Below are 13,790 nucleotides of genomic sequence, written 5' to 3' on the forward strand. Positions count from 1 at the left end.
GGTAATGTCGCGAATTGCGCATGTGCGACGTTTCGATCGAAACTTGAAAAGTCCAGGCGCAATTTTACAAGTTTGAATTTCGGCAAATTCAAAATGGCGTCGACTAGGGATCCAGTCGTGGTGTGTGAACCCGGTGTGTAAACAACGTGAATTTGTAACTGACTTGGACAACTGACTTAATAGCTATTAAGTCAGTTGTCCTTCGGATCTTATCTTTCCGGTCAGGGTGTGGGCATAATTAGTCATGTCTGATTTGTCTTCATTGATTCACCTCGTGACTTGACCGTTCTTCATCGAATAAAGGAGAACAGGGACTGAAAACAATGCGGTGTGGCTTCACCTCTGCTGCCTGTGCAACAGAAGTTTGCATGGCAATAACGGCCTCTCGTCCTATTTTCAAGGTAAAAAGGCAAATGCTTTCACAGGCGCGCTTTGCTTTTCTCCTTACCATATCCTGAGTACCGTGTTCTCGAAACGCAGTGGACGAGGGAATTTCTCTTGTTTGTTGCACCAGCATAACTTCAATGTCTTTGCAATTAGAATGTTTGAATGTTTAGGCATTGCCTGTAGACATGTTAGAATGAAGAGTAAGAGATTTTATCCCCTTATAGGACTTTTTCCCAAGGTCAGTAACCCTCTCAAGTTATTTTTAGAAATGGTCACGTGAAAAAAAATCCGCGTTAGTTCTAGAGCCTCCTTTGATTTCCGAAACGGGGGAGAAGAGAGGGACATATAATCGAGAGGGATTTCCTTTCTTTCCTATATGGTGGATTAGTAACTCTATTGCCTTCGTCCTCTCTTGATGCAGATTATTAAAGCTAATAGGTATAACAGGTGTAAAGCACAATATGAATACAACAGTGCTAAAGGCTATGTTTATTTGATCGTGTATCTGTCTACAAGAGTACGACTTTTTAAAAACTAACTTTTAACTGAAATATACTGCTAATTTTCTTAAATTCTTACTGATCGGAAATAAACCTTACAACTACTCAATAGCTTACAGTAAATGATCTTCTCTCACTACGTTTTTGATCCACAAAGACCTGGTAAATCTCAATTTATACCACTTCAGTTTGACACAGTTTAGTCACCCGAAAGTAGGACTAAGCCCCAAAGTAGAGACCCTTGGAAAAGGTTCTACAAGTAGGATTAGACGGCTTAAGCGGGGAGCAATGAAGTGTCGTCACTTGCGGAACTTCACAGTATATGACCAAGATTTCATCGCTAAACCTGAGTATCCTTGAAAAAGGACCCATTAATTAAATACAGTAGCATTGAATTTGACTAAACCACCGGCCTAATTAAAAACAAAACAAAACAACGAGTTACTTAATATTATTTGCAAGAAAAGCTATCAATATATTCCTTAACTTCTAGATGAAACAAGTCTCTGTTTTCTCTTTACCGCTTTACAACAAATTTAGGCAAGCATTGTATGGGAGCAAAAACCCTGATCATCTCGAGAAAAGTGTTTTGGTTGAAATAGAAATTCTCAAAAGGTTAATGATACAAAGAGTACGAAGATCAGAAAGAAGAATTTTGAAACAGACGGCTTGGAAATATAAAAGGGCAAAATCTCTACAAAACTAGTAGCTCTTGGAAGACCAATGCTTAAATCACGAGTTTTGCGCCAACCACAAAAAATACGCCTCCTGTATTTTAATTAGCAAATATTCACCGAAGTGGAGGTAAATATTGGTGGATATTTACTGAGCCACGAAGACCATGATCACTTTCACCGACACTCAGATGAATAATTGTTTTTCATAATAAAACTGGACAACAAAGCCGTTTTACAGATCGGTCACCGGGTTATCAAAACGGCTGAAAAACCATACCCTTCGGGGCCGCACATATCTATATAGCCCATACAAGGGAGCAACCCCGCTGAATACTCGCCCTCGTGTCGTATGACCGCTCATGGAAAACTAGCTCATGTAGTCCAGTTGTTAAATAGAAACCTGGAGATGTGAGTCTTATTCTTACTGCAAATAGTTTTCTTTGATCAGAATACCTTTATGGATTCAGATTAACACACTCAACTTATAATTAGGTTATGTCAACACATTTCAATTACATTTACTTCAGTTTACTAGCTTGTAAATTGACTCAGTGAACTAGATATGTATAGAGCATTTTCACCCACGTCGTAGCAGCCACGCAAATTTATTGGAACAAAAGAAAGTTTTTACGTAAGAAAAGAGTTCAACTCCCACAGGATTGGTTTGGTACACCAACATGGCCGCCGTTTCATTGTTATTGAACACCAATATGGCTGCCGTGACGTGACGTGAAAACGCTATATATTTGTGGTTCGCGGACGCTGCGCGACACACGTGACCAGGAAGATTATGTGACGTCAGATCGTCGACTTCTTTACCAACTTTATCCTAAGTGTTCCCACGTCTTCCAAATGTAAAATGACATCTGTGCATTTGAACAACGGGAGGACGCTATGGACGTTTCCTCCTATCTTACTCAATACAAATCTAAAATTAATTACTTCGTCAGCAGTTTCTAACCATGACTCAGCGTTACTGAGAAAACAACTTGATAAAGGGATATAATATTTAACTTTCACTCAACAAGTACAGCAACACAAAGATAAGAACCACACTGGTCAAGGACTGTGTTGGATTACATTTTTCCGCTGTATTTCAAAAAGTGCACAACAGCATCACCGATGAACACAAACATGGAGATGAATCCAAAAGCCTTGAGAGAGAGAAAAGTGTCTTGCATTAAAAAATGGAAAAAAAATTACAAATAGAGACTAGAGAAGAAGATGGGAGGGAACCTGGGAACGAGTAACAGGCCGTTGCAGTTCTCTCCCAAGTCCCATTTCATCTATTTTTAATTGGTTATTTTTCTGGCCTTTGCGAACACCTCTTACAAGAACAGTTCAGAAAAGTGGATAGTCACATCTGTTTTTAACCGGTTCTCTTCTTATTATCTCAAGTTGATGACACCGTAACCTGCAAGCAGAGGTCCCTTCGACATGTTCGATCTTTCTTGGAAGATTGAAGGGCCAGACCTCTACGACACCGTGGGTCGCGCGCGGGCAAAACTGAATCCACTTTGGGCTTATTGCAGGAATTTCTATATTTCACTCTTGTCCCGTTTGCAACTTGTTCCCTGCTGTGTACTAACCTTGGTTTTATTATATTTGCCAAATGAATGCTTACCGCGGCAGCTCGTAACTTGTCAATCGGAGAAACAAGTGATGACAATATCTTCCAGTCCTCGGCATCGTCAGCGATCAGAGAAGAACTGATCAGAAGAAGAAAAGCAACTACAACAGCAAATATCAAGACCTAGAACGAATGAAAAAACGGAAATAATGATTCAAATAGCTGCTATCAAAACCAGATCTTTTGGCTGAAAATGTTTGTGTCGTGTCCCTGTATTTTTGTCACTAATATAATAAATAGAAGCATTCAACTGGCATGCAAGTTATGATCACACTGTCAGAAAAAAGCCTGTGAAAAAAAGAAAAAAGGAAAAGAAACTAGGAAATTAAGAATTTCTATATGCTCTGATGAGGTATGTAATAGAACTTAGACTTCAACTTATTGGTTACATTATTCTGCACAAACAGAATGCCATTAGTCAGTATCACGCGCAAAATGGTGTCAGACCCTCAAACCAGTTTTCCCTGATTGTTTGAGCAATGTGACGGGGCGGCATAAATTAGGAGACTTACCGGAATATTCCAGTCAATATTGAGATTGATCTTTGAGATGATATTGAAGGCGAACAGGACAAACACCGCCATTACAAGGATCCATGACGTAATGGTGACGAAGAGAAAAAAACTCATTCGTCCCCAGGTTCCAGGTATGTCGGCCCCCAAAGCAAATGCTATCATCAGCGTGAACTGAAAAGTTTAACAGTAAAAGAAATATGTCTTAAAAACGTCTCAAGCGGCATATACACAACTCGGTTATGACAAAACTAAGTTGAGGAAACGATATGTACCAGATTTGGCAAATCCGTTTTTCGTAATCTTGTCATCCAATCAAAAGCCGAAAATCCATGCCTCATGTTGCTTAACAACTTCAGTGGCGAAATAGGCCAGTTTGCTAATGCAAATATTTCCTTGTTCCCTTGTGGGGGCAAGAAGTGATCACTCAGCAAAAAATGGCCTCATTAATTCATTAATTAGATCAAATTTTGCCCCCACAAGGACTGGAGCTAGCATTAGCAAAATGGTGTATTGAACCCGGAGACAGTTTTTGGTTTTGGTTTTCGTGATGCACAAAATTACTTCCAGCTCGAGCGATTTCAATATTAATAATAGTTTTTTAATGCAGAAAAACACGTAATACTTGTTAAATCATATGATGAATACTCTGATTCTGTAAAATCTTTTGCCTCAGCAACTCCCCCTTTGCTACCCTCATGTAGATAAGCTAGCAGTCAGAGAATGCTGCTAGCTGGAAGGACAGGTTTGTTCCCGTCCGTAGACGTTAGTCAGTAACTGTCTTGACGTAATCAAAAGTTTGTGGGTTACAAAGATATATATCTGTGATGTCTCCCAATGATCTCTGAGGTGTAGTCCTTGATGTAGTGTATAGTCACTGTCGTAACGGGGGAAAGGAAGAAAAATTCGTCATCTCGGTCACCAACAACATTCCAAGAAAAACTACCAGTACTAGAAAAAATATTCGTCTGGGGGCCCTTTTATTTTGAAGGTAAAAGAAACTTACGAACTCAACGATCTTCAGGATTCCAGGAATTGACATTATATAGGCCATGGAGAGTCCTATCTCGCCCCCAGACCCTCCACCGCCAGATTTCTCTGCGGGGGCTAGGCCGGATTGAGCTGCAGTTCCTTGGTTCTCAGGATCTGCCATCTTTGTAAAGAACTTCTAAATTCTCAAACTGAAGAAAAAGAGAAACTGTTATCAGTGCCAGAGGCCAATATACTCAACATTTCTGCCAGGGAGTGATCTCGACTACGTGAAAAATGTTTGCTCCGTTGTGATGAAAAAAAAAGATTAATTATTAGCAGATGATTGAGTTGCTCGTCCGCTCTTTGACAAAGAATTGAAATTTTCAAAGAATTTCAAGTGAAATTTAACATCGTTACAACGGCATAACAAATAACCATAGTAACCATGGCTAACTGGCAGATGCCAATTAACTCTTAAACACATTGTTTTCACTACAAATACCAAGATATGGAATGCTGAAAAACACACACGTAAGTCTAAGAATAAATAATTTGAATAACACTCCGAAACCGCGTCCTGTTTAAAGCCCTTGTTAGATCGTCTACTTTCGATCGGTAAAAATCGGTTGCAGAAGTGCTCCAGAATAGAGTTGAATACCAACCTTAGAGTAGTGTAACGCATTCTTTTATTGGGTTTGATTAATTCTAATTAAGTTTGGTTGAATTTCTAACGTCGTAGAAGTATCAAGATATCCAGGTCTAAGAAGGTGAGTGGCTTCAATTCTCTTACAGATTCACAGAAGGAAAGGGAATGAGTTTTAAAAGACGAAACGTAAATAGTCAGCAACCTAGCCCCGAAATATATACACTGTGACGTACATGTCCGTATTGGGAAAATATCGGTCGTGTTTTGCCGCAGGCGAGGTTCATAAATTTGCAGAAAAAGATATAATGACACCAAATATTTCCCATTTCAGCACGGACCGAGCAAGCTAGATGAGCAGAGTATTAACTTAAACGGCTGTTTTAAAATTCTACTACCAATAATTGGTGCGCCGGCCTCACGAGTCATTCTCAGTAAACGAAACTAATTCTTGAGCGGTGCATCTTAGCGGTCCGTATTGTAAAATTCGGACAGCTTAAAGAACCAATCAGAATTTTCCTTTTCATCTTGGACCATTTTTTCAAATAATAAATAAATTTGATGCTATGGCTGTTTTCATAAGAATTGAGTCTTGAGCGGACAAATGCAGATGTACGAACTTAGAAACGTGCAGTGGTCACAATACTTTTTCGGCATAACGTATCTTTTTTATCATCGGGTTAAGCTAGAAAATTGTGGTGTTTGTCCGCTTTATCATGAAACCAGACCTACACCTACTAACCTATATGGTTGCCAGGTAACGTCCACGGGCTACGAACCTGGGGCCTGTGTTTCGAAAGCCCCGCAAACTTTTCGGGCCCGAAAAGCCATTTTTCTTAATCGGTATTTAAAGACAGAGAGCCGGTGTATACGCCTGAAACTTCTTGTACGGAATGGAACCTTCGTTTATGTCAAGAATGTGTGAATATAACAGCTCTGTAATCATAAGGTTTGAGACTTTGCTACGGCTTTCTGGGTGCGAAAACTTTTCGGGACCTTCGAGGAACGGGCACCTGGTAAGGTTTTCTTAACCAAACCATTACTTTAGCTAGCTGTTCAGTTCCTCACAGTGGCTGCTTCGCGAAACTGGGATTAACCGGCGCGCTAATTTATTATACAACAATAGCAGGATGTTCTGAGTATTTAACTTCCGTGTAACCTAAGTTGATATTGCTCTCTTTTGAGTGAAACGTTAAGCGAGTTATTCGTGATAAGCGTCCGATATTATAATCCCGCTTAATTGAGCCGCCATACTATCGACTTCATAAAACAATAAAAAGTTGATCGATTATTTCAGTTTAGCTTGAGCTCCTGTCGGGGGAAAAGGTTTTGAAATGCACGTATTTTAGTTTCATAAACTAGTTTCAGCAAACCTATTGAGACACTGACGTGGGAGTTTACGTTTCTATTCATTAGCATTTTTGTCGTTTTTTTTAAAAATACACCTACACGCGAAACCATTATTCTGACCGGAGCCGAACTTGGATGATGGCTTGGATATCAGTTGCTCTATATCGGGTTTTCGTTTAGAATTTTGTTTTCAAGCAGATTTTCGCAAATTGCTCGGTTTCTCATCTCCCTCCTCTCTAAAATTTGTCATGCCATATTCCAGTTGAAATTCGCTTGCTTAAGCGAATACTGAAGTGGATACACTCCAGACACTTGTTACAGAACGTAGCCAAAAGGTGGTATTTTTAATCATTACCATAATTCTCAGTCTAGGCTTTTTCAAACTGGATGGATTTTTTCCAAGGCAACCACCGAATTGAGTTCCAGGCGTTACAAGATTGACGTGTCGAGTCACGCTACGTGAAGTTATTTCACCCTTTGGCCAGCTTAAGCGATGCCGCGTCAAACGAATTGCATAATTTAAATAAAATTACATTTTGAATAAGAAATGTAATAGAAGTTATAACGGCTAATTTAGAAGCTATAGGGGTTGTACTTCGAAGTAATCGACAGACACCAGTGTAAAGGCTTTTCAAATCAATATCGTATTTTTGTAGAGCGAAAACCTTTGTTCTTGATCAGTGAAGCGTATATCATTCGTTTTCTATGCCTAACTAACAATAGTGTGGATTTTAGTAGTTTGAGGTCTTTTTAAACTAAATCTTGATGTTTTGCGTCTTTTTGCATTTTGCGAATACAGCTGGTCTCGAATGTTTCGAAATAAAAAAAGAGAACGCGGTTTACAAGACTGAAAAATTTGACGCCGAACAAAATTAGTATACATAAACAACAGTAGTGTGTCTTCCTATCTATGCATATTCAGTTAAAATTACGCTTTGAAAACTTATTTCTGATCTGCCCCCGTTTTGTTTGGCATCACGGTAATGATTAAGCTCACAATTTATTTTATAACTTACTTAACTTAAGAAAATTCACAGATGCAACTTAGTTGTTCGAAAATTGACTGCATTTTGGTGATCGCTGGCTTATTTCAAGTGTACTGCGAAGTTGCAGTTGATCGAGTGCAAGCGACGCTGCAACACTACTTTTAATACGACTAGCTTCTAAAGGCCTTCGTGTGGTTGCCACTACAAGCTGGGCAAGTGTGTCACCCGATGCTTGCACTGTGCGATATGGAAAACGAAGCATTGGTAAATCGAACAAACGAAAGGGCAAGATAAGTCAATCGACGAAAACCAACAAAGCGAGCAGACACGAATGCTTTGTTATTGTCGAAGACCTAAGCTTTTACAAAAAATAGTCCATAAAAAAACAGTCATTCTTACCTCAGCGAGCTTGGCGTAAGCTAGTGTTCTGTGGCAGGTTGCTCTCTCTCGGGGTTGAAGTCAACGGCCAGATGTCAGTTATACTTTTGATAACGCCGTCCGCGGTCGTTCGAAGTGAGAGTCAACGCCTACTTAATTTAAATTTTATACAACTGCTTAGTACACTGCTTAGTCGCTTAGAGATCATTCGACCGTGAAGCAGCAGATGAAAAACCGGCGAACTGTTGGTCGGTTCTTGTTTTGTAAAGGCGGCTGTTATCAACTTCTAGCGTGTAAATTTTGCATTAATTTTTCCTTTATTTATATGCATAAAACTGTAATGTCCGCAATTAAATAAGTCAAAGAAACGGACAGAATGCTTAAAATTAAAAACGTTGACAGCTGTTACATATGTAGTGCAAAACTTCCCAGTTTAAAATACACGAAACCTCTTACAAGTAAGTTATTTTTAAAAAATCATTTTTTTTTTTTTTTACCACAAAGATGAAACATTTTAGAAATTTTCCAGTTTATTTAGTTGGTAGTTAATAAAGATTTTTTACGACGCTAAAATATTAACACCAAGCTGTAGTAAATTGACCACTTTTCAACCTCCCTTCCCACCTTTTTAGTTTTACGAATTTCGGTATTCGTGAAAATTCCGAGCAAGGAACTTTGTAAAAACAAATAGAGAGGCATTTTCATCACTTTCAATTGTTTATCTCGGATGGAAAAATGACAAAATCGGTTATTAATTGCCTCTCTCGGTAATTCAAACAAATGTGAGATTGATTGAAGTCAATGTGGAAAGATATTTTTGCAGTTCGTTTATTTTCGACCAATTTCGATGTACTTCGCTCCGAGGCTTAGGGGGATAAAACAAAAGAAATTACACCGAGGGCGATGGATGAATAATTGATGTATTTTTGTTCCATTCCCCTAAGCCTCGGAGCTAAGTCAGAATTTAAATATGTTTAAATTAGCCTATTTTTGAGGTAAGCGTCCCCAGTGCCAGGGCTCTTATGACGTAGGATTTCAAAATATAGGCAAGCAGGGCGTGCACAAACATTTTTCAATATAAGCTGACTGACATAATTTTTTTTCATTGAACTAGAACATCTCTAAGAGGAGATTAAATGGACTGTGGCAATATACCAGAATTAATCTCCAGACTATTTAAAGCTCTTACACTTTAATCTTTTGCCTTTTGGAAAACATTAATCTTAAAAACACACAGCACTTCAAAGAGATTTATAGCCATGACCTGAACATGCAACGCACCGTTCGGGGTTTTATAAGCTATCAAGAGTCATACTCTGTGAGATTCGAGTAATATTAAAAGGTCGCGGCCACGGTACCTCATGTCATGATCACCGATTTGGCTTAAATTTTGCATGTAGTCTTGCTTTGGGGTCCTAACTACGAAATAGATGTTTTAAAGTTCTGGCAAATTTTATTTGGTGGTTCTGAACATGGCCGGTTTCGGCCAGTTTGGGCAACCCTAAAAGCATGGAATCCGGAATCCGAAGGACGAAAGAGAAAATTCACTTCAGCAATGTTCAATAAATAAATATAGGAAATATTGTTGTTGTTGTTAATTTTCTTTGCTTTACTTCAACCACAAAATGCATGTAACTGTAAAAACATAACTAGTTTTGAACAACCCCCAGCTACACAGGCGGCCCGGTTGTGCGAAAGGTGGATAACCCCATCCATTGGATAAATCATTTTCCAGTCAGGGTTCAGCCGGTGATTGTTTCGGGTGGATAATTTGATGACCTTTGGCTGGCTTCGATTCTGGAACCCGTTTGTTGTTTTGAAATGGATAGCTCGAAGATTTGTGAGATGAGTAAATTTAATTATTTGCTAGAATTAGTTGAAGGGCAACCGAAAGATCCGATTCTGGGACTGCCACACATCCCTGAAGGCTATAATGAAGCCAATAAAATTCTTGAACTAACATTTGGAAAGAAGATTAAAGTCCACAAGGCCTGGGACTTGAGGAGCTAGTTGACAATCTGATGAAGTAATCGTAAAATCGTAATCTACAATCGTACAAGACAATCGTACTTCTGTTCCAAACGGTCACTTCTGAAGATGTATGTCGAAACATACGAAACGTCAAGTTAATGAATTTTGTTTTCCAAAATGCGTTTTATTGTCATGTTTGTCACCGCAGTTCGTGTGTTATTTCTTATTAAGCTACGATGGCTCAAGAAAAAGAGTATTAACGATATTGGTTCCAATTTGTTAGTAACAGAACCCGGGCTATCCAGGCCAAAGAGCATTCACAGTGGCATCATGTCCCTACTGCTGAAAACTCCAGTGATCAAGGAAGCCGTGGCGTGGCTCCTAGCAAAATGGGGGAGTTGTGGTTTCGAGGGCCAAAGTAGCTAAGTACTCAAGAAGAATGACCAGATCAACCTGAAGTGTCAGAGAATCCAGAAAATTATGCGGATAGGGTCAAACATAAGCATTAAAAATCAGCTCCTAGTTAAAACAAAGGAAGAAACGAATGAGACCAGAGATACTCTTCTGACCAGGTATGAGGGTCACTGCATTCTTCAAGCGATTCATCAACAACTGTAGAAACCAGAAAAGAAGAAATTCAGAGACCCACTAATGACCGAAGAGCTCCAGGCAGCTGATAGGTTCTGGATCATTCAAGCACAGGCTACAGTGTCCAAGACAGACGTGGGGCTAATGGAGGATGAAGAAGGAATATTGAGATGTGCTTGCAGAGTTCTCCATTATCATCCAGTCTTTCTACCTCGAAACAGTAAGTTGGTTTCCTTTATGGTTCAGCAAGTCCATGAGCAGATGCTGCATGGGGAGTTTCATCAACCATGCGCTGTATGAGAGAAAAGTATTGAATACCAAAGCTGAGGTCGCCAACCAAGACAGTTATCGGCAACTATAACGTTTGCAAGCGTTAACCTCTCCAAGCCGAGATGCGATCTTGCCAGCGTTCAGAACTGAACTGTCAAACCCTTTTGCTGTTACAGGAGTGGATTTCGCTGGTCCTGTGAACTACAAGATAAACAAGTCTACTACTTCATAGGCATACATCGCACTAATTACCTGTACCAGTACTCGTGCGGTGCATCTCAAGTTATGTCGTGACCTGTCTGCCCAAGAATTCCACAGAGCACTGAAGGAATTTGTTGCCAGGAGAGGCTGCCCTTAGATCATTGTGAGTGATAATGGAAAAATGTTTGTTGCCACTAGAAAATGGATATCCAAGCTGAAGAAAGACCAGCGTCTCGCAAACTATTTTAGGTGCTTTGGAAATAAAACGGAAGTTCAATTTAGCCCGCGCCCCATGGTGGGGAGGATTCTTTGAACGCCTTATTGGCATCATGAAGAGCCTGCTAACCTTCCAGGAACTAGAAGAAGTCTTGCTGGACGTTGAGATGACCATGAATAACAGGCCACTCATGTATCAAGGAAAGGAGTTTGAGAAACCAGTATTTACCCCAAATACCCTACTAATTCCTATCTTGGAGGAAGACCTGCAGAACATAGGAGAAGAGGATGTGACTAACCGCGTGAGATTCCTAGAGAAAAGCAAACAGCACCTACGAAAGAGGTTCACGAAAGAAAACGTTCACGCCCTTGAAGAAAGGCAACAGCGGTCTGGAGGAAAATAATGCTGAGAAGATACCAAACACAGGAGCAGCGGTGTGGTCAGAGAGTGACGCCAAGGACAAGGCATTGTGGAAGCTCGGACAAATAGTGAGCAAGATCACTGGCAAAGATGGGACGGTCGGCGGATTGAAGCAGAAACAGGGAAATGGGTACATAGTAGAGCGCCCCTTGTAGCTTGTGTACAACTTGGAAATTGGAGGTGAACATTTCAAGTGGAAACCGAACCCTGAGACTGAAGTGTTCGTCCGGAGAGTAGGACCAAACCGACGAGCCGAAGAGATTGCAAATGAACTTTTCCGGAAGCAAGTAAACATTCAGCTTTTCCACTCACCGAAGTTTCAGCCTTTGAAGTGCCTGCTATCCTGAAGAAATTCTTCTCGAAAGAGACCGCCATTTTGAACTGTACTTGGCAGCAAGGCCGTGTTTGTGTGACATCATTCCGTCCGACTCGAAATTGGCGGCAGGGAGAAAAACCTGCTACTGACTTTGCATCCTTCACAAGGTCGGCAAAATATATTTTTCCAAGCGATTATCAACTTCACTATCTTCACTTCTATCATTTTCGGAGTTTGGAGCATGTTTGGCTCAAAATAATACGGCTCAAGAGCAGCCATAACCCAGAGTGATAGTTTAAAGGCTTGCTGGAAGCCATTTGGACAAAATCTCTTGGACGAAATGACATCACGAAAACGCGGTCTGGCTGCTGAGTACTGTTCAAAATGGCGGCAACGATGTCGAATTTTGGTCTTCTTTGGAGACGAATTTCATAAGGAAAACCCGCACTTTAGAGGCTGAAACTTCGATGAGTGGCTAAACTTACCGAGGGGTTTTTATTAGAGTTTTCAAAAATATACGTTTTTTTTTTTATGGACCTTCTCCTTTAAACGGGGGGAGGGTGTCCGAAATCGTATTATGCAAATTTTTAGGTCACGTGATATGTAACTCGAAGACCTTGTTGTTAATGGCGAAGACGCACTGAGCACTAAGTTGAAGGCGGTTTATTAAATCGAGGAAGTGTCAAACTTGTGAAATTTATTTGGTGTACCGGGTGAAACGTTCCCCATAAACATTCAGTTTAAGTTATCGTTATTACTCGTGGAAATGTTAGCAAATTTTGCTTCTAAACAGCCATTTACTATTTTATTTGTACTTGCAATATCGTTCGAATGATTTGTCGTAGAGGATCTGCTTTCACTTATAAAGAAACGCTCGAAACAAATCTTATTCCGTTTTGCAGTCTAAAGGGAACCGCGCTCTTTTAAAAATATCATGATTAAAATGCGTTACGCGCAATTTAAGCTGACGAAACTATATCTATTGAGGTGGCCAAACGGCAAAATAAGTCTAGAGGACATGGACAGTTGAATACAGATCTAAATTCTAAGTCAATGTACCGTACGCCGATGTCAATAATCTCGGCCTAAAGTAAACATGCAGACACGCTCGATGTCACGTATTGAACGCAGTTCACTATACATTATTTGAATTAGCTCAATACTTGACTCACCTTGTGCACATCGATAAGAGCTCTGAAGCACAATTCAAGGTTGGTGTTCCTTTCTGTTTTAATATCACGCGTCCCACTGGCACTAGTGATCATCAACCAGCACAACAAACAACCAGCGGAAATAGATCCTTTTATCATTGAGAGGGTAGGGGGTGGACGGGAGGGCAATATTCCGCAATAGAAAGGAGGAGGGAAGTAAAACGAACCAAAGAAGAATAACATTTCCAAACCCTAGCTTGCTACTGTTGGGATCTTGGAACAAATGCTAAAACAAACCTTCCTGAACCTTCAGGAGGGAAACAACTTTTGCCAAGCCGTTAAAGGCGACTGACAATTTTTTTATCAGAAAATACGTGACTGTCCTCAAAGAACAAATTGTCCGTCTCTTATCAGTGTATTGTTGTTTCCCTTGGGAGTCCCCACTATTTGATAGCATTTTAACAGTCTGCGATGATGAAAGCTGCGCGTTATTCTGAGCAAAAATTTGAAATTGCATTGGCTAGCGTAATTAAGGGCGTATCAAAAAAAGATAGTTTATCGATCCTTACTAACATTGAAACACTGTACTGAAGAAACGTTGATACATGTACAGTGGAAACC

At 40.0% G+C, this 13,790-nt stretch overlaps 1 protein-coding gene across 2 annotated transcripts; it reads right to left on the reverse strand.

Moving 5' to 3' along the window:
• Positions 1-859: 859 nt before the first annotated feature.
• Positions 860-13,265, reverse strand: LOC149106095 (uncharacterized). 2 transcript variants are annotated; one of them, XM_089297851.1, is made up of 5 exons: positions 13,191-13,265; positions 4,713-4,887; positions 3,707-3,880; positions 3,189-3,317; positions 860-2,718 (listed from the first exon to the last, which is right to left on the reverse strand). In XM_089297851.1, exons 2-5 carry the CDS (start codon positions 4,857-4,859, stop codon positions 2,641-2,643), a joined length of 528 nt encoding a protein of 175 aa, XP_089153977.1. In that variant the 5' UTR covers positions 4,860-4,887; positions 13,191-13,265; the 3' UTR covers positions 860-2,640. The 2 variants fall into 2 exon arrangements, with proteins under 2 accessions (XP_089153977.1, XP_089153976.1); XM_089297850.1 differs by lacking the exon at positions 13,191-13,265 and adding an exon at positions 8,057-8,332.
• Between the last annotated feature and the right edge of the window lie 525 nt (positions 13,266-13,790).

Source organism: Orbicella faveolata, unplaced genomic scaffold, assembly GCF_042242905.1.
Source record: "Orbicella faveolata isolate gen_17 unplaced genomic scaffold, um_ofav_v1 contig_3, whole genome shotgun sequence".
In the NCBI taxonomy this organism is placed as follows: domain Eukaryota; kingdom Metazoa; phylum Cnidaria; class Anthozoa; order Scleractinia; family Merulinidae; genus Orbicella; species Orbicella faveolata.

What these genes read in the sequence shown, in the direction of transcription:
- LOC149106095 (XM_089297851.1), bottom strand. Translation starts at nt 4,859, where the DNA reads ATGGCAGATCCTGAGAACCAAGGAACTGCAGCTCAATCCGGCCTAGCC. An exon ending in TCCTGAAGATCGTTGAGTTC is followed by an intron (nt 3,881 to 4,712) that starts GTAAGTTTCTTT and finishes TAAACTTTTCAG; the next exon opens with TTCACGCTGATGATAGCATT. An exon ending in ACAAGTTACGAGCTGCCGCG is followed by an intron (nt 2,719 to 3,188) that starts GTAAGCATTCAT and finishes CTCTCTCTCAAG; the next exon opens with GCTTTTGGATTCATCTCCAT.